Source organism: Meriones unguiculatus, chromosome 10 (assembly GCF_030254825.1).
Source record: "Meriones unguiculatus strain TT.TT164.6M chromosome 10, Bangor_MerUng_6.1, whole genome shotgun sequence".
Lineage (NCBI taxonomy): Eukaryota > Metazoa > Chordata > Mammalia > Rodentia > Muridae > Meriones > Meriones unguiculatus.
The window spans coordinates 42,926,308-42,945,342 of record NC_083358.1 but is presented as its reverse complement, the minus strand read 5'-3'; the positions used below and the strand labels follow the sequence as shown (position 1 = coordinate 42,945,342).

Here is a 19,035-nt window from a genome sequence, read left to right as displayed (position 1 = left end):
CATCTAGAGATAAGCAGAGTGGGCTGAGTGTTTTATGCCTCTGACTCCAGAGTCCAGGAGGCTGAGGCAGGACTGCAGCAAGTTCCAGACCAGAACTACATAGTGAAAACCCATCTCAAATGAAATAAAAATTAATGTTAAACTTGGTGAGGTGGGTCATGCCACCTCCTTGATTATACTCCAGGAATTTGAGGAAGCTTGAAAGTTCTATGCCAATCAGGCCTAGGTAATTTTAATTTTTTATATTTGCTTCTTTATATTTATTGGGTAGGTGCATGTATGGAGGTCAGAGGACAATTTGTGAGCGTTGATTTCTTCTTCCACCCTGTGGATCCCAGGGTCTGACCTCAGGTTGTCAAGCTTGGCATCAACTGTCGTTACCTCTGGAGCTATCTTCACCGCCGGGTGGCATACACCTTTCTCTGAGTTCCAGGCCACCCTGGTCTACAGATGAACTTCCCAGACAGACAGAGCTACACATGGAAAACTTCAGAAAACAAAAGCCCCTCCCACATCTTGTGATGTTGTACCATGAAACACCTTCTACTCCACCCATAGCGCTGCCAACTAATATCCCAGCATTTGCTGTATATTTATCTGCACCACTAGTGTTGACAAGCTTTGGCTGGTTTTTTGAGTGTCTTTTCTAGGCTTCCTGTTTGCTCTCTCAGGGCTCAGAAGGAGCATGTTAAGAATTCAAACGCCAGAAAAAAAAAAAAAAAAAAAAAAAAAAAAAGAGTATTTTGTTCTAGTTTTATGTATGTATATATAGATATATAAATCTGCTAGTGCGTAGGCATGTGTAGAGGTCAGATAGCAACTGTGCTGTTCTCATGGGTGCTGGGGACCCAGGTCAGGCGACCAGACTTGCACAGTAAGTACCTTCTTCTCATGAGCCATCTCACTTGCCCCAAGCCATTGTTTCTGATGACTTTTCACCATACCAAAATAAAAGCTCCTGGTCTCAGTGAAAACACATGGGATTCGGTCACAACTCCTAGGCCAGCCTAAGCCTTGTAGGGAGCTGTCTCATAAACCACAAACAAAACTAACCTACTAATCTAAGGTGGTCCTGGTAAATCAAGCCCTTAATGTTCAGCGGGGTGTTTAATCACAGCACTCGGGGAGGCAGAGGCGGATGGATCGATTTGAGTTTGAGGCCAGCCTGGTCTACCAAGTGAGTCCAGAACAGGACACACAGAGAAACTGTCTTGAACCCACCCTATCCCCAAAAGACCTTAAAGTTCACTTTCTTTCTAAGAATGTACCTCCACAGACACACACTTCACAGAGGGGGTGGGGCTTGGGCTAGTCTTAAGGCACAGTAAGGGCCAGTGGCCCCATGAGACATAAGAGCTAAACCACTCAACCTCCTTTTTATACTTTTATGGAGCCCAGGTTACTCTCAAACTTGCCATGTAACTCAACTCCCAATCCTCTAACTTTCAATCTCTCTGGGTATGAGCTATCACCAGTTTTTCATGTTTCTTTGTACTTTTAGTTTTGGGGGAGCTCTGGGACCCAGTGCCTTATACATGCTCCTCCCTACCTCGGAGCTACCTGTCTTTTTGTTTGTTTTTTAAGACAGGGTCTCTCTGTGTAGCCTTGGCTGTCCTGGAACTCACTCTGTAGACCAAGCTGGTCTTGAACTCAAGAGTTCCACCTGCCTCTGCCTCGAGTGCTGGATGCACACCACCACACCTGGCGCTATCTATCTTGTAGTTGCACCTGTGATCTCAGGCTGGGCTGTGGCTTGGTGGCAACACAGGGACTCCAACACATGGCATGCAGTCAGGAGGCAGGCGTGCACCTAGATGGGTAGCATGTCCCTATCCAGTGAGCAGAGCACAGCAGGGCTGTTACAAAGGCGTCTTGTTTATTCTTATCAGCATCACTGACTCTCAGGGTTCACATTTCCCAACACCGCTCCTCTCCGTACAGTAGTTAATGTGCAATCTCACTTGTGGGCCTGGGAAGGGTGGGGGCTTGGCTCTGGGTGGGGAGGGCATTGGCACTTCACATGGGCCAGTGGGTGATGGCCTGTCCCCATGAGAGGCATGGATGGGTGGGAGGGTAGCCACTGGGTTTGCCCCTAGTTGTCTTTCCTGCTAGGTGGGTTACTTTTCACTCTCCTGGGTGCTTGGGGTGGGGACCATGAAGCTCTCAGGAGGACAGGACAAGCAGCTGACCGCCAGAGGAGGGGCGCAGGGGTGGCTCCTGAGGTAAGGCACAACCCTGTCTTTGGCTCTCCTAGTGAGTAGTTTTCTCCCCTGCACCCCTGGCTTTATACCTCCCTCACCCCAAGCCCCGGGAGTCAGGGCCACCTCCTGAGCTGCTTGGAACCAATGGGCTCTGCTGCCCACTCTACTACAAGACCTCTCAGTCCCATGGAGCTGCCCCCTTTCGAAGCCTGGGCAGGGAGCACAGCCTGCACTCATCATGGCCAGGCTCAGCTGCTTGCCAAGTTATCAGGAGATTGTGCTTTGGGATCTTCGCTGAGGGAGGTGGGACAACAGGCCAGGGCAAGGGTGAAGGGAGGGGGTATGACTAAGGTGCTTGTGCTTTAGCTAGGGATGTCAACTCCCCTCCACTTGGCCACCCAGGGCTAAGGTACTGGGGGCCAAGTCAGACCCAACACCCCACCCTCACCATTGGATGTTAAGAGGGATCCCGGCAGATTAGAGGGTGCTGCTGGCCTGGTGGCAGGTCTCCAGATCTGACTCAAAAGGCTCCATCCCACCTTCTCCAATCCTGCAGCCCCCTGCCTCTGAAAAGGCAGCTAGAATGCAGAGTTGGGGAGAGGGAGGGAGGTCAGGGCTAGAACAGAACCAGTGAGATGGTGAAATGACGTCAATGGAGGGGAGTAACAGAAACCCTGTGCTCACATATGAAACTCAGCTTGCTCCTGGAGAGGAGAGTGGAAAGAAATGGCCAGAGAAAGCTCCACAAACCACTAAAAATGGATGTGGACCCTGCCCTGCCTCATCCCCCAGGAGTGGGCTCAGCCAACTGGGACCTGTGAACACCCTTAAACTGTAGTCCTGGGGGAGAGGAAGCTGGTTGGATCCACAGGAGCCCTGGGGCACTGGGACTGGGCCCCTGTGGAAACATGCACCCACATTCCACACACACACACACATTCAGTTTTCCCTGCATCCTGCCTTCCACAGCCCAGGGACCCAGGGGACCTCAGACACATTCCCATTGATTTGAAAAATAAAAGGAAATCTTATACTTCAATATTTCATTCGCTAAAAAAATGTTTCAAAAAGTTATGTACAGGGGGTGGGGGCTGGGAGCCCTGCCCAGGGTCGGATGGGAGAAGGGCAGCAGCCTCCCAGCCTGCTCCCTGGTTCCGACCCTGGTCTTGCTGCCTCTTGATCTTGTTTTTAAAAGCAAACACTCTACGCAGGCACGCACGCACACACGCACGCACACCCACAAATTCTGCCAGACTGGAAACCTGTCCTGAGACCCTCGCCTGCCCATAGGAGCACTGCTCTCTTGGAATTAGCCTCTTGGGCTGAGGGGACCCACAGAGGCAGAGCAGGGTGGGATGGAGGCTGTCACAGAGGGTCAGTTCTAGAATTTTTCTAAGCCTTTTTGGGCTTTGTTTCCTCAGCTGTAAAGTGGACAGTCCCTCTTGGCCTCACCTACCCCAGCCCCAAGGTGCAGGGACAGACGAGAGGGACAGGAAGGCGCTTTTGGAGACATGGAAGCACTGTGGGGTGGTGGGAGGGGTCCTGAGAACCCCTGGGCCCATGGAGTCCCAAGCAGCCACAGTGAGGGGCAGGCTCTTCTTGAGCCCTGCCCATCCCCTAGCCGGGCCTGGTGCTGGGAAATGCCTAAGAGGAAGGGGAACCAGGGCTCCCCATGAGTGTTGAGGAAGGTCACAGATCCCACCTGATGCCTGTCCTCTCTTGACCCAGCCCAGCTTGCTTTGGGGAAGAGGTGTGGGATGACAAGGAGGCAGAGGGGCTGGGAGCATGCAGCACCCCCTGCAGGTTCTGGGGAGGGAGAGACAGTAGCTCGTGACTAAGGTGGTGGGGGTATGTGTGTGACAGGAGGGGGAGTGTGACATCCATGGGAGGGTCCTGGGCAGCTACTGGAGGACCTCCGCTGAGGGGGCTGTCTATCTGGAAGCTGTATTCTATGCCCACCATGTTCAGCTCTTTCTTATTGTCACTGAGAAAGCTGCTGAAGGCATTGCCCTCTGTTAGGTACAGTGGCTTGGCCTTGGTCAGCCAGCTCTTGCATCCGTATAGAGGGCATGGAGCACCCCCTCACAGGTCCTGGGGAGGGACAGACAGTAGATCGTGACCAGGTGGTAGGCGAGGGTGTGTGATAGGAGGGGGAGTGTGACATCCTTTAAAAGGGGTGTCACACGCATGTTACTGGAGAACCTCAGCTGAAGGGCCGGCCTCGCCATCGTGGCTGGCTGTCTCGAAGCTGTGTTCCATACTCATCATGTCCGGTTCTATCTTGCCAGTGTCGCTGATGAAGCTGCTGTAGCTATCACCCTCCACCAGGTGCAGTGGCTTGGTCTTGGGCAGCCAGCTTTTACGTACCACTCGGCGGGCATTGGTGCACATGTCGGCTGCAATGGCATTCATCTCGCTCTCCTTGAAGTTGGGGGCAAAGTTCTGGCAGTAGTCTGTGGGGACAGAGCACACAGCTTGGGCCTAGATTCCTCTCCTTAACATTAAAACCCCCAGGTTCTCTGACAGTCCAGTGGACCCCACTAACTATACCGAACTCCTGCTGGCCACCTAGGCTCCCATGGCTGTGGGAACAGTGGTGTAATAGGATCCAGAGGCTGGGAGGCTGTTCACACAAACCTAGGCTCTCCCTGACAACTGGCTGCCACTGCCGCAGACTTGCTCTTTTGACAGGTCTGGCCACCTCTTGACTAGCCTGGACTTGAGATCCTCCTGCTTGACAAAGATATTCAGGGCCTTCCATACTATCGGCTAAATGTGAAGATACCCCCAACTGCTGTCTCTTTCCCAATAAACCACTAGGGAACCTCAGAACTCTCCCTGCTTTTCCAATGTAGCTGTGGATGACCTTCAACTCTTGATCTTCCTGTTCCAGCCTCTTGAGTGCTGGTCAGAACCCTTCTTTTTAAAAGTTTTAAAATTTGGATGTGTGCGGTCAGGGAACAACTTGTAGAAGGGATGCAGAGGTTAAACTCAAGTTGTTCAGCTGAACCACCTCACTGGCCCCCAGACAACACCCCCCCCCCCCCGAGACAAAGTCTCTCTACATAGCCCTGGCTCTCCTCAAACTCAAAAGGAAGAGATCCTCCTTCCTCTGTCTTCAGAGTGTGTGCCATCATGTGTGGCCATGGCCACAGCTTTTAAAAAACATTATTACATGTTGTTTCTCTCCTTCCACCTTCATGTGGGTTCTGAGGACCAAACCCCGGTCACCATGCAAGTGCCTTACTCACACTGAGCCATTTCCCTGCCCCTCAATTCACTTTTTGACAGTCTTTCACTTGCCCTGGAGCTCAGCACTTCAGTTAGATTGGCAGGCAGTGAACTCTACTAGGGATCCTCTTGTCTTGTTTCCTCAGGTCCAGGATTTTAGACACCTAGCTTTTGTGGTGAATGCTGGGATCTGAAGCCAGGTCCTCATGCTTATGAGGCAAGCACTTTATGGTGGCACAGGCTTTTAAATCCTAGAACTTGGGAGTTCAAGGCCAGCCTCATCTGCATAGTTCATTCCAGGCCAACCAGGACTATCTAGAGAGAGCCTGTCTCAAACCCCCAAACCAACCAACCAATTCCAGCCGCAACTCCATCCGTCACAGCAAACATTGAAGAGAAAAAGGCATTTGCTAAGCCAACCCAGGGCCCAAGCAAAACACTCACACTTGACAGCATGGAGGACACGACTGTCCAGCGGCTTGCGTCTGGGGTCATTGGTGGAAGAACGGATGCCGGTGCCACAGCTATTGGCCAGTGTGTTCCTGAAAATGGGGTAAAGTATGGAAGGCATCAGAACTCCTGGTAGAGGTGTTGGAGGGACAACCTGCTCCCAAACCCTGGGGCTCTGGGGTGTACCTCACCGGTCAAAGAATGAAGCCAGGAGCCGCCGCAGCAAGACCTTGTGCCGCGTGCCTGCACTGACGTGGCAGTTCATGAGCTGTGCCCTTGTGATGTATACATTGGTGCCTAGTAAGAAAAGTCACATGATCTGGGCCCAAATCTCAACTCACCTAGTCTGTACACCTAAGTGTGTCAAAGCACTCTGAACACACCCAGGTAGATACAAACAAGGTGGCGGAGGCCCAGAAAGAGTAGCACCCCTAGGCCCCAGGGGCAGTGAGCCCCAACCTGCTGGCCCAGCCACAGTCCCTCTCCACTAGCTCCCATGACCCAGAAATTTACAAACTAGTCTTTGATGAGAAGCAAATCAATTTATCTATCCTCCCTCTTCCTGCTTCCTTCTTTTTGGATGAGACAGGGTCTCACTATGTAGGCCAAGGTGGCTTCAAACTCTGAATCTAGGACCCAGAGATGTTTTGCCTCACTTGGAGATAGCTTTGTACCACTCTCCTCACCCACCTCCCTTTTGTCATGCTGAGAATAAAAACTGGGATCTAGCTCGGTGGTGGTGGTGGTGGTGGTAGCAGCGGCATACACTTTAAAACCCAGCACTTCGGAGGCCAAGACAGGTTCATCTCTGAGTTTGAGGGCAGCCTGATCTACAAAGTGACGGGTTCCAGGACAGGCAGGGTTTCTATACAGAGAAACCCTGTCTTCAAAAGTCAAAACAAGAACTTGGGATGTGACTGACTATCTATCTATCTATCTATCTATCTATCTATCTATCTATCTATCTATCTATCTATCTATCTGAGACAGGGTTTCTCTGTGTAACCCTGGCTGTCCTGGACTCACTCTGTAGACCAGGCTGGCCTCAAACAGTGATTATGGGCATGTGCCACCACACCCAGTTTAAGAACTTGGGCTTTCTTTAGCATGTTGGTGCTCTACACTGAGTCATACTACAGCCTTAAACTCAATCTTTCTTTCTTTTTTTGAGACAATGTCTCATTCTCAGGCTAGCCTCAAACTTGCTGAATAACCAGGGCTGACGGTGATCTTCTGACCCTGCTGTCTCTACCTCCCGAGTGCCAAGATTATACACGTCTACAACCATGCCTAGTTCTTGCGGTGTGGAATTAGTTCATGGATTCCTGGTATGGAATCCAGGCTTTATGTATGCCAGGTAAGTCTACCAACTCAATTATACCCCAGCCCCAACTCACCTATCACCTCTTTTGTCACGACACCTGCTACCAACAACTGTCCAAAGGGGAATTGAGAGCGTCAGCTACCCCAGGACTCACCGGTAGGGTGCTAGTTTGTAATCATTGTGACATGAGACCAGAGGTTGTAGAGCAAAGGGGACGGGGACTAAAGCACAGCCAGCACACCTGTCACAAGCTCCAGCTTCTCTGAGGGGTCACCTTCATCGTAGAGCTTTGGGTGGCAGCGATTGCCGATCTGGTTGATAAGTTCAGCTGGGAGAGATGCCAGGTCTTGCCGCACTCGAATGCGACTTCGGGACTCGAGGACCACCTGCTCCGGGAGGGCCTCTACCTTCTCAGCTGTAGGGATAGGGAGCAAGTGTGTTTCATGTTTTACACACACACACACACACACACACACACACACACACACACACACACACGCAGCCCAAGCTGAAGGGAGGGGTGGCACTCACCTGTCTGGCCAACATTCAACATACTGTACATGGTGTACATATTGCAGATCTGACGGTACTGCTCATCTGTGCCCTCCTCACCCGCTTCTTCTTCTTCATCCTCTTCATTGTGGTAGGATCCAGGGCTGTCACTGGTGTAAGCACTGGAGGTACCTGGGCTGGTCCTTTCTGACATGCTGGGCCCACTCACACATCCTCCCACTGCAACCACAGCCACTGCTGCTGTAGCTGTGGCCACTGAGACTGGCTGCGGCATCCGGTTAGGGGCCAGGTCTGGTGTGGAGAACTTGGCCATCTTGCGGCTTCCATTGTTGCCACCACTGCCTCCAGCCTCTTTCTGGCTGCTATCCCACAGCCTCTTGGCCATGGGTGTGCATTGCACAGAGTCCAACTCCTGTTCTGTCTTGACCCGTGACACAAGGGGCAATGGTGTACTACAGGCAGGCCAGCCCAACGTCTGCGCTACGGGACTCTGAGGCTCCGAAGATGGGGCCTCCTCTGGGTGCAGCCCCTGGGAGTCGCAACTTGGAGAGCTGACTTTGAGGAAGAACTCAGTGCCTTTCTCCATGATCTCCTGGATCTGCAGGAAGCCGGCTGTGTAGATGAGCAGGAACTGGTCCCCCATGTTCATGCTCAGCCGGCCTGTATAGCAAAATGTGAGGATCTGCTGGAATGACTGTGGCTGCACAGCGGCCGGCAGTTCTACCACAGCACTGCGGCTGCTGTTGAATAGGTCCCGGAAGTAGGAGCTGCTGGCAGCTAGCACAGCACGGTGGGCTTTAAAGGCATGGCCCTTAACCACCACTGATACATCACAGTATAGTCCCTGTAGCCGCTGCTCATTGAGGCACTCAAGGATGCTGTTGCCAAAGTTTGGAATCTCCATCTGCAGGGTCTGCGCCATGGCAGCAGCTGTGTAAGGACAGGAGATAGATACTGGACAGGTCAGGTGGCAGAAACCAACATCGGCCCTGCCCTGACTCAGCAACCTCACCTCCTGCAGGAGAGCATGTGGGAGCCAGAACACCCACATGGCAAAATCTGTGATACATCTAAGAATGGCAGCGCCACCCACCTCCACTTCCTGTCCCCACACAGCCCCACCTTTATGACAAGTCACCCATGGGTATCTGCAGGGGACTGGCTCAGGGACACTATAGATATTGGAACCCACAACCACAGTGTGCTCAGCAGGTGCTCCACTACTAGGCTTCTGAGCCTCAGGCTGGCCTCAGTCTTGGTCGTCCTGCCTCCACCTCTACAGTGCTGATGTGGCTCCATATATTTTAAATGACCTACAGGACTTGTAGCACTCGGCTTGATATAGGCACTTATGTAAACCCTTCAGGTTTCCCATTATAGCTGGCCTGGAACTCATGGTACTACTCCTGCCTCAGCATTCAGAATGTCAGGATAACAAATCAACCATCACACCTGTATTTAAAAGGTTCTGCACAGGAGCTGGAGAGATGGCTCAGCGGTTAAGAGCACTTGTCTCTTGCAAAGAACCAAGCTTTGATTCCAGGCGACCCAACAGACACATATGTACACACACAGGCAAACATCCATACATATAAAACATTTCTAATCATCATCATTATTGTTGTTGTTGTTTTTTTTTGAGACAAGGTTTCTGGCTGTCTTACAACTCATTTTGTTGACCAGGCTGGTCTTGAACTCACAAAGATCTTCCTGCCTCTGCCTCCCAAGTGCTGGAACTGAAGGAGCCCTACCAAGACTGGCCTAAAAAAACAAAAACAAAAACAAAAACCCTTTAAAAAATGTTCTGGGCAGTGCTGGGGATAGAACCCAGGGTTTTACTTAAGCCAGACACATGTTCTACCACTGAGTTTCACCATTAGAGGTATGCTTTATGGATCTATGGTTGGTTAAATGTGAGGATGCAGAAGCTACAGACTTTGGGAGCACATGTCCAAGATCAGTCTCTGGCACATGAGAAGAAGACACAGGCATACTGCACCAACATTCCACTATCTACAGTCCAGAATATAACCCTTGGCATTCATTCATCATCCTGCCAGTCACCATGAAAATGCACATTCAAACCATAATGCAAAACAGACATCACCTCATGCTGTAGACTTGAAAACAGGAACAAAGCAGGCAAAAGGCTGGGCTGTGCGAACAGGCTCTAAGTTCCAGCCACCTCTATTCCACAGTAAAACAGGGCAGGTATTAACAAAGGTGAGAACATTGAACTCTCACACACTGCTGGTGAGAATATGAAAAATGACTTGGAAAGTCTCAAGGTTCTTCATATGATAGGAAAAATCCAGATAGAAGGACCACATGACATGATTCCATTTATAGGAAATCTTCAGTAGAGGAAAATCCATTAAAACGTAAAACAGAAGGTAGTAAAGAGCTGGAAAAGAAAAACTGGGTTTGCTTAGAGCAAAAGGGATGTGTGCTTATTCTTGTGTAATGAACTATCACTCTGTGGTGAGTAGGTTTGGACCCCCATAGACTCATATACTTAAATGTTTGGACCACAAAGAATGACACAACTAGAAGGTGTGGCCTTGCTGGAGGAAGCGTGTCACTGTGGAGGTGGACTTTGAGCCTCCATAAGCTCAAGCTACACCAAGTCTCAGTCTCCTGCTGCCTGCGGATGTAGACTTGACTCCTCCAGCACCATGTCTGCCTGGACGCTGCCATACTTTCTACGATGACAATAATGGACTAAAGCCCTGAAACTGTCACCCAGACCTAATTCAATGTTGTCCTTTATAAGAATTACCATGGCTAGCTGGGCGTGGTGGCAATCCCAGCACTCTGGGAGGCAGAGGCAGGTGGATTTCTGTGAGTTCAAGGCCAGCCTGATCTACAAAGTGAGTCCAGGACAGCCAAAGCTATGCAGAGAAATCCCATCTCAAAACAAAAACAAAAACCCAAAAAGAATTATCACTGTCATGTTGTCCCTTCAGGGCAATGAAACCCTAACTAAGTTCACTATCTCTGAAAACATGAAAGACCACTACAAAGCTGGGTGTGGTCCCTAGGAACTCTGTGGAGGGCAGAGAGGAGGATCCACTGAGCCTAAAGATAGAGAGGTTAGCCTGGGCAATATAGATCTTAAAAATAAGTAACTATTACAGTGTTTGAAAGGATACAGTGCATGGTATATCTCAACAAAACTGTTGAACAAAACCAACAAATCGGGCTGGGATATAGTACTTACCTACGTGAGACCAGGATTCCAGCCCTGCCACATCCCCTCCCCCCCAAACAAACAAACAAACAAACAAAAAAAGGAGACTGCAACTGGTTTTCTCGGCACAGAACTGGAGTTGTGCAAAGCACATTTTTCTGATCTTAAATTTTAGACCTGATGACATACTGTTTATTTGCAAAGAACACAAAAAATACAGAGATTTTGTATTGCTTTTGTTTGTAACGGGTTTCTGCTGTGTAACCTGAGCTAGTTTTGAGCTTGCAATGGTTCTGTAGCTTCAGCCTCCTCAGCTAGTTCCAATTCTCTTTCTTTCTTTTTTTTTCCTTTTTTTCAGGAGACTAAGTCTCATTATGCAGACCAAGGCTGAACTTGAACTCACACACAGAGATCTACTTGCCTAAACTTCCCAAGTGCTGTGGTTAAGTGAGCTGGATTACTTGAAAGGGTTTTAAAGAAAATTATTCAGTTGAAGTAGAACATGCATGTGGTCTCAGTAGTCAAAGGGTAAGCTGAGGCAGGGATTCACCATGTAGTTCTGGCTGGAGCTCACTATGTAAACCAGACTGGCCTCGAACTCACAGAGATCCACCTACCTCTGATTCCCTATGCGCCATCACTCTGAGCCTTTTTTTTTCTCTTTAAAAATTAAAATTGCAAAAAATAAAATAAAATCGCCTGTACTCAGGATTCTGGTCCTCTGTTTGAGTTCAATGCCAGCCTGGTCAAGAAAGTGAGTCTAGGATAGCCAAGGGTATACAAACAAACAAACAAAAAACCGTCTTGAAAACCAAACCAAACCAAAAAAGAACAAGCAACCCTTTTACAGAGCCATCTTCAATATACACATCCCTTTATGTGTGCACACACATGCTACGTGTATGTATGGCGAAGACAACTTTATGGAGTCAGTTCTCCTTCCACCTGTTTGTGAACTCTGGGGATTGAACTTGATGGCTGCTAGGTTTATACATTAAGTGTTTTTATCTACTGAGCTACCTCGGTCCAACAAATCTGTGGATTTAGCAAATAGGGTCTCTGCTTCATGGAAGCCCCACTAGGGCAGGAAGTTCACCCAATCAGCTCACCACTGTATCCCTTGGCCCTAGGACTGAACCAGGCATGGTGGCATATGCTATTCAGGAGGCTAGGGTGAAGAACAGCCTGAACACATCAGCTTGGGCCACATAACTACATCCCTCAACTGTTTCTAACAGTTCCTAGGAATCAGATGCCATTTTTGGCCATCCTGGATATCACATACACATATGCACATACACACACATGCAGGGAAAACACCCATAAACATAAAAGTAACTTCCTCAAAATATTCTTAAAAAGACCCAATCATTATTCCTATTCAAATCTAATTCCATGTCTAAAACAAGAGTGAGGCTCTGAAGCATTATCTTGGCCTATTCTAAAAGCTGACTCAGGACAGCCAGAAGTTAGGATCAGACTTCAGCCATACTGAGCTGATTTGCTATCTGTGGAAAACGGGGCTGGTAGAGTGTTTCCTGAGAAGAGGCCACTGGCTCTTAGGGAAGAGAGCCCTGGGCAACACACTTCAGCCCCACCAAAATCACACAGGCATGGTAAGGGATTATACTCATACACCACAAAAACAAAACAAAACACCAGGCATCCCAGTATAACTGTACATATCAGTAGTCACAGCAATGGGTAGATGAGGTAGAGAACTGTGTTGGCCTGGACTTTAAAGACCTAGTCTCAAAATAATCAAACCTCTAAGCTACGGTCCAGTGCCAGGCTGGACTACATACATGAAGCAAGACTTTGTCTCAATACAAACAGGAGTTGCTGCAATAACTTGTTTAGGACATAATGTGTCTCTTTGCTAGTACCATGGCCCTGCATGGTCTTCAGTGTATCTCAGCAAGCCTCATCCACAGTGGAACTATCCCTCCCTCAGCCCCACTACTGTTACTGGTAATGCCACTGTTACCTCAGAGGCTCTGCACTTGATCTTTGTTTCCTCTACTCTGTCTTTTGGATCTGAAGGCTCTCATAGAATGACTGTGACTTGGAAGAGTAGGCTTATGCTCAGACTTGGTGGCATTACCCAGGCCAGGGCTCCATGAAAACAGGCAGAATAGTTGCTGGGATCTAAGGATCCGGAGCTGCTTGTAGGCGGAAGCTAGAGTGCAGGGACCACTTGAAGCAAATAGGAAGAAGAGGAGGTAACAGACAGATACCCATTCCTGGAAATGCTGGCGGAAGAAGGTGCAGGGTGTGGACAGGAGAAAACCAGGTCAGATTAACCTTTGGAGACCCTGTGGTAAGGGCCCCAGGTAGCCAAGACTCCCTTTCTAGATTGGGAAGGCTTGGCCCATCCACATGTACTAGTGTTTTCCTCTGCAAGGTGCTTCCATCCTAACCACTTCAGCATTGTTTCATGGACAGGATTCTAGAACAAACTTTGGCCCGTTCTCTGTGTGATACAAACCTGTTTTTGCTTCCTTGGCCTGTTCTCCTAAATCAAATGTTGGGAAGGCTCATTTCTTCTCACGAAGGACAGAGGGAAATAAGGTGGCCTTATCAGAGCTGTTAACAGGCACTATGAAAGGGAGCTGCTGTCCATCCTATTCCTGCCATTTTTGTAGTTGTTGGACAAGGTTTCACTATAGCTCTCCTGGAACTAGCTCTGTAGACCAGGCTGGCCTCAAACTCACAGAGATCCACCTGCCTCTGCCTCCAGAGTGCTGGGATTAAAGGCATGTGCCACCACTGCCCAGCCCTGCCATGAATTTAATGACAGCCTTTCAGGGAAAATAAATTCAGTGTGTGTGGGAAAAAAAAAAAGCCCTGGGACTTGGGAGGCAGAGGCAGGCAGATCTTGGTGAGTTCAAGGCCAGCCTGGCTTGCATAGGAAGCTCCAAGCCAGCTGAAACTACATAGTGAGAGCCTGTCTTGAAAACAAAAGACCAAAGAAATAGATGCCAGCTGACTGGTATCTTGGGAGGCTAGGGCATAAATGCAGTATCACCCACTGCTACATCTTTATTTAAGTTAGACAACAGCCTAGGCAGCTGGAGACCCTGTCCCAAAAATAACAGCAAAAAGCCAAATCACAGGGTCCATATAAGTTAATCACTTTTCACTATCAGGATGTTTACTTTCCTTGTACTGTCCGAATGGAAACATGTATGTCCCTGTTGTACTGCCAACGGGAGCCAGAGACTTTGCCGCTGGGCTACCCCAGCAGAAATGTACTGCTCCCACTCTGGAGGCTGGAAGTTCCAGGTGAAGACACTGAGGGTCTTCAATGTCTGCTGAGGGCCTTAGAAGGCAGTGGTGGGAGGGATGAACATGGTTCCTTGGGTATCTCATTAAAGTGGAACCTTCATGAATTAATTACTCCCAAAGGCCTATTCTCCCCACCCAACCCTTTTGAAACATAGCCTCTTTGGCCCAGTCAGGCTTCAAACTTCTTACCTTTTGACTCCACTTGCCAAGAAAATAGGTGTGTGTCACTGTGCCTGCCAAAGTCCCACTTTACAGTTGCCTTAGAAATAGATTTTGCAGAGTACTACTGGCTGGACATCAGTCTATAAAATGGATTAACATATGGCCTGGCGACATGGCTTAGTGGGTAAAGACACTTTCTGCTAAGCCTGGCAACCTGGGTTTGATCTTCACAATGCACAAGGTGGAAAGAATTGATTCCCACAAGTTACTGCGACCCCCCCAACAAATAAACAAACAATTTGAAAAAAGGGCTAACAACACATCAACCTTAGTTCTGAGCTGACATCCAGCAGCACCAGCTGTTGTCAGTACTGTCTCTTCCACACCTTCCTGTCTATAAGCTGTGTCATCTTATGCCTTTTACAGCACCGTTTCATCTCAGAGCCAGCAGCAACCTCCAATAATCCTTCCAATACCAGACACCAGGTGTTACTGGAGCACCATTATCACTGTCATTTACACCAAGTCCTTCTTTTGTTGTTGACAGGGTCTCACTATGTTGCCCTGGCTGACCTGGATCCACCTGCCTCTGCCACCTAGTACTGGGATTAAAGGTGTCCATCACCATGCCTGGCCACCAGCTCAATTCTTGGTGGTGAGGAGCTGTCCTAGACAACTGTCTTGAGCTAAGGAGCAACCTGGTCTCCTAGAAGCCAGGAGTGCCTCTTCTCCCATCAGCAACAACCCAAACAGGTCAGGCATGTCTGTGTCCTTATCAGATAGGCAAACTGAGAATTAAGACTTTTAGCCACAGTCTCAGGGGCTAAATAGGGTGCCTAGCAGTGGCACTTGATTCTGCCCTATCATAACATTCACTCATCCTCATCTCTTCTGCTCCACTCAGAACACATCAGACACTGAGGTCCCACAAGTTCTAGCTTTTAGACCTACGCTGACGCAGCATAGAGAACAAACAGAATAAGCACTTTTGGAGCACAACCTGTGACATGCTACTTTTAACCTGCCAGATTTTCTCACCCAACCCCAACCACTCACAAACAGGGCCAATGTACGTGAAGGAAGATACCACTAGAAAATTGGTACTACTGTGGGCTTCAGAGAAGAGGGTAGTACTGAAGGACTGCTTCAGTTTTATCATGTGTCAGATGGTGATGACAACCCACAGGGCTGGCTCGTCATGGGATTGAATGAGATCAAACACAGAAAAATGCTCAAACTAACCCAGGGGTATGAGTATGTAGAGAAAAGAAAGAAACACCCAGGAAGAGGACACACTGCCCAAGTACTGCCTTAAGCTCAGCTCAAGTGTGCAGCTGGGCCAGAGCTCATTGGCCAGCCTTCTGATGGGCCCTGCACAGCTCAAACACACATTTTTAGAAAGCCCAGTTCTGAGGTGGGTGGTAGGAAAGATTTTTAAGAGACTCTGAGCTGGTCGGCAGTGGTGTACATTTTTAATCCCAGCACTTGGGAGGCAGAATCTCTGTAAGTTCAAGGCCATTCTGTTCCACAAAGTGAGTTCCAGGACATCCAGGACTAGACAGACAAACCCTGTCTTGAAATAAACCAAAAAGAAACTCTGGATGTTAAGTCAAGGGATGTGAACTTTGCCAGAGGGTGCTGGGGAGATCCTCTGACTGGGTTCTTATTTCTTGTGGACAGCATGAAGGATCTCTGCCCCATACCAGTCATCCCTCACTCTTCTCTCAGAGACAAAATGTTTTGGTAACTCAGCAGGAGCCTGGCACACACTCAATAAAAGCTCTTGAATGTGTTGACCTCAGCCAGAACACCCGCCCCCAACCTAACTTATTATTCAGATCATGGCTTCTGACTACCCAATGGAAACCTCCCTACCCCCACATCACTGACCATCTCCTTTCCTTGCTATATCCTCTTCGTTAACAGAGCAGTCTAATTTCTCTGTACTCTGGGGACCGTTTCCTTGTCTAGGTTTGGTGACCATCTGAACAGAAATTGTAAAGAGCTAACTCCTGCTGAATGTGCTCCTCAGAGCTACTTCTTCAGTTCCCAGCAAGGGAATGGGCACAGAGCACTGAAATCAAACTGTCCACTTTAGCCAGCAGGCTTGTTGTACTTGCCTCAGGTTCTCACTGAAAAGCAGATATGACCAGTGCACATTCCGTTCTAGTTTCAGGTGGAGGTGCCACCTGAGCATTTCTGCTGCTATACTTCAGGGCCAACTCCTACCAGTTCTGCATTCCAGCTGTGAATAGCTGAGCTGACACCATCTGTCCTCAATACTCCACCCAGCCGAGGCCTGGGAGCAGCCAGTCTAGGTCCAGCAGCTTCCCTTGGTCCAAAAGCAGACATTACATCTGTACATCAACAGCCAAAGCACAGGACTGAGCAGCAAATGGGGGGGTGGGGTGGGAGGGGAATAAATGCTTATATAAAGGTTCTGAGGTGATACTACTCTAACCAAGAGACAGATGCTGGGGCAGGAGGGTTTTCCCAAAGATAGGACTTTAAGGAGGGCTGCAGCACCGGAGAGCACCACGTTCTTTAACATAGGTTGCTGGCCTAGTTCCCAGTGCCGCCCCCCCCCACCACCACAACCAAGAGAGGGCAGAGGGCTAGCTGTTGTTGGTCATGTTCTGGAAACTCCAAGGAGATGTGGGGGAAAAGAGCCTCAGGAAGAAAGTTATCATTAAACTGCTTGATACCAGTCACCCAGAAGTTTGTGGCTCCTGACTCTGGTGCTGAGGATGTCTAATCAAAGTCATAAGGACAATCTGTGTGGTGGCCCAGGCCTATAGAATCCCAGCACTGGGATGCAGAGGCAAGAGGGCCATAGTTCAAGACTAACATAGGAAGTTCAAGGTCAGCCTGAGTTAGAGGAACCCTGCCCCTCCCCCAAGAGCAACCAAAAACAAATATTAAAACAAAAACCTTACCCTCCAACACAAACAACACATCTGCCCAGGAACACACTGTTAACCTTGCAATTAGTCCAGAGCTGGGGCAGACTGATAAGAAACCAAAGTGGGGAGAACAAAGCCTAGGCAAAATCCCACTCCCAAACCTCTACACCCGCTTTTACAACCACTTCCTGTAGCAGAACAACACTTCCATGACCCCTGTGCCCTGACTCCCAGATGTGGAAAGGAAGAGAAGGTATGAGCAGGCCTCGGCTGAAAAAGCCCACACACTGTTCTTTGGAACTCCAGGGAAACTTGATCTATCTGCAAGAAGACTGACGGAGGCATTCTAGGGAGCCCAGGAAAGGCCACGGGGCCAAGAAGAGTCCACCAACAAGGATTCGGAACAGCAGGAGTTTCTCTGCCGATGCCCCAGGAGGGCGAACTTGATTTACTAGGCATAGGCCACAATCTAGTCATATGACCAGAACAAGCCCCGCCCCGAACCTCAGCTTCTTTCTCTGAAAAGAGAAAGCCCTAAGACCCAGCGGTGGTGAGCAATCAATGAGCTTACTGGCTACTACTAGCTTAGCATACCTGACCTAACAGCACCAAGCAGGGAGGGAGAGCCCTGGGATCAGGAGCCCCCAAGGCACAGGTCAGGATGTGTAGGTACCTGTTTTGTCTCAAAGATAACAACAGAGCTTCAGGCACTGCCTGAAGGTAAAACCATCCTAGTATTATTTTTCCTTCTAGGAAGGGACATAGAATTTAAGCTCAAGCAGCAGGTTGGCCTAGGAAGCTAGGACGCGCAGATAGGCCGCAAGGTCTCATCCTCTAGGCTTGAGAATCCACGTTCCGGTGCCAGAAGGCTGAGAACGAATTCAGGACTCTCAAACACTCAGGTAAAGTCTGCTGGGCTGCCTTCATGCAGGGTGGGCGAGGTGGGGGGTGGGGTGAGCAGGGGCCATCCATACGGAAAACAAGATGTCTGAGCTAGGTATCCGGTGCGGCCCACACCAACTCCCACCCACCCGCTGGCCGGTCCCAGCTAGCAGCAGTTAGCCAAGGCCTCAGAGAAGAGGCACGGGGAAAGAGGAAACCTCCTGGTTCTGACCCTAAGCAAACACATGGGGATGTGGGAGCCTGGTCTCTTAGGTCACGCTAGTTTTTCCTGACCCCCATCCCCATCAGCCTGGCCCTGCGCCTCCTCCAAACTCCCAAACACTCTTATCGTTGTCCCCAATCTTACCTGGTGGCCCCCGGAGGTCGTTTAGCCCCATATCTCTGGATCCCTGACCTCGTGTGACCCCCTGCAAACAACCCAGGGCTCTCCAATCCGCCCCTACTCGAGCAAGCTCCGCCCACACCCACCAAGTCCCACTTCCCGGGCTTTTCCTCGCCGCCCCCCAAGGCCTGTAACCTGACCCGCCCACCCCCTCCCCAGCGCTGCCTACCTGCAGGCTCCGGCCCTCCCAGTCCCCTCCAGGCCTTTTCCCGCAGGCGGCGCAGCCCTCCCCCACCCGCCCTGGACAGCCTGAGGTCTCCCCTCCCCCTCCGGCCTCGCCTGCCGCCTCCTCACAATTAGCCCCTCCGGCCCTGAGACTTCCAGGATCCCGCGGCCGGCACCTCCCTTGGGCCGCCCTCAAGCACTGAGGGCCGGGCCCCGGGCTGGACACTGTAGGCCGCCAGCTGAGGCCTGGCCATCTCACCCTCGCCCTCCCGCCGCTGTCAGCGCCGCGGGCTCGGCTTCTCGTTCCCAGCTGGGCGCCCCGG

At 50.0% G+C, this 19,035-nt stretch overlaps 2 protein-coding genes across 7 annotated transcripts in view; one reads left to right on the top strand and one right to left on the bottom strand.

Annotated features, from left to right (window-relative positions):
• Positions 1 to 1,857: 1,857 nt before the first annotated feature.
• Nacc1 (nucleus accumbens associated 1) overlaps positions 1,858 to 19,035 on the bottom strand; it is a 17,462-nt gene continuing 284 nt past the window's right edge. Inside the window, exons 1-6 of one of the 2 annotated variants that reach the window (XM_021632224.2) lie at positions 18,512 to 18,621; positions 7,738 to 8,649; positions 7,448 to 7,621; positions 6,074 to 6,179; positions 5,877 to 5,974; positions 1,858 to 4,654 (exon numbers count right to left, since the gene is read on the bottom strand). In XM_021632224.2, coding sequence (XP_021487899.1) covers positions 4,392 to 4,654; positions 5,877 to 5,974; positions 6,074 to 6,179; positions 7,448 to 7,621; positions 7,738 to 8,649; positions 18,512 to 18,542 — 1,584 coding nt within the window. In that variant the 5' untranslated portion in view covers positions 18,543 to 18,621 and the 3' untranslated portion in view covers positions 1,858 to 4,391. Of the gene's footprint in view, positions 4,655 to 5,876; positions 5,975 to 6,073; positions 6,180 to 7,447; positions 7,622 to 7,737; positions 8,650 to 18,511; positions 18,622 to 19,035 lie in introns of those variants that run through there. The other variant, XM_021632225.2, reaches the window with a different exon arrangement.
• The window catches only part of Trmt1 (tRNA methyltransferase 1), a 13,508-nt gene continuing 12,246 nt past the window's right edge, over positions 17,774 to 19,035 (top strand). For 2 of the 5 annotated variants that reach the window (XM_021632220.2, XM_060392345.1), the window contains exon 1: positions 17,786 to 18,164. The gene's annotated coding sequence lies outside the window, so the exon portion shown is untranslated. Of the gene's footprint in view, positions 18,165 to 19,035 lie in introns of all 5 variants that reach the window. The other 3 variants (XM_060392346.1, XM_060392347.1, XM_021632223.2) reach the window with 3 other exon arrangements.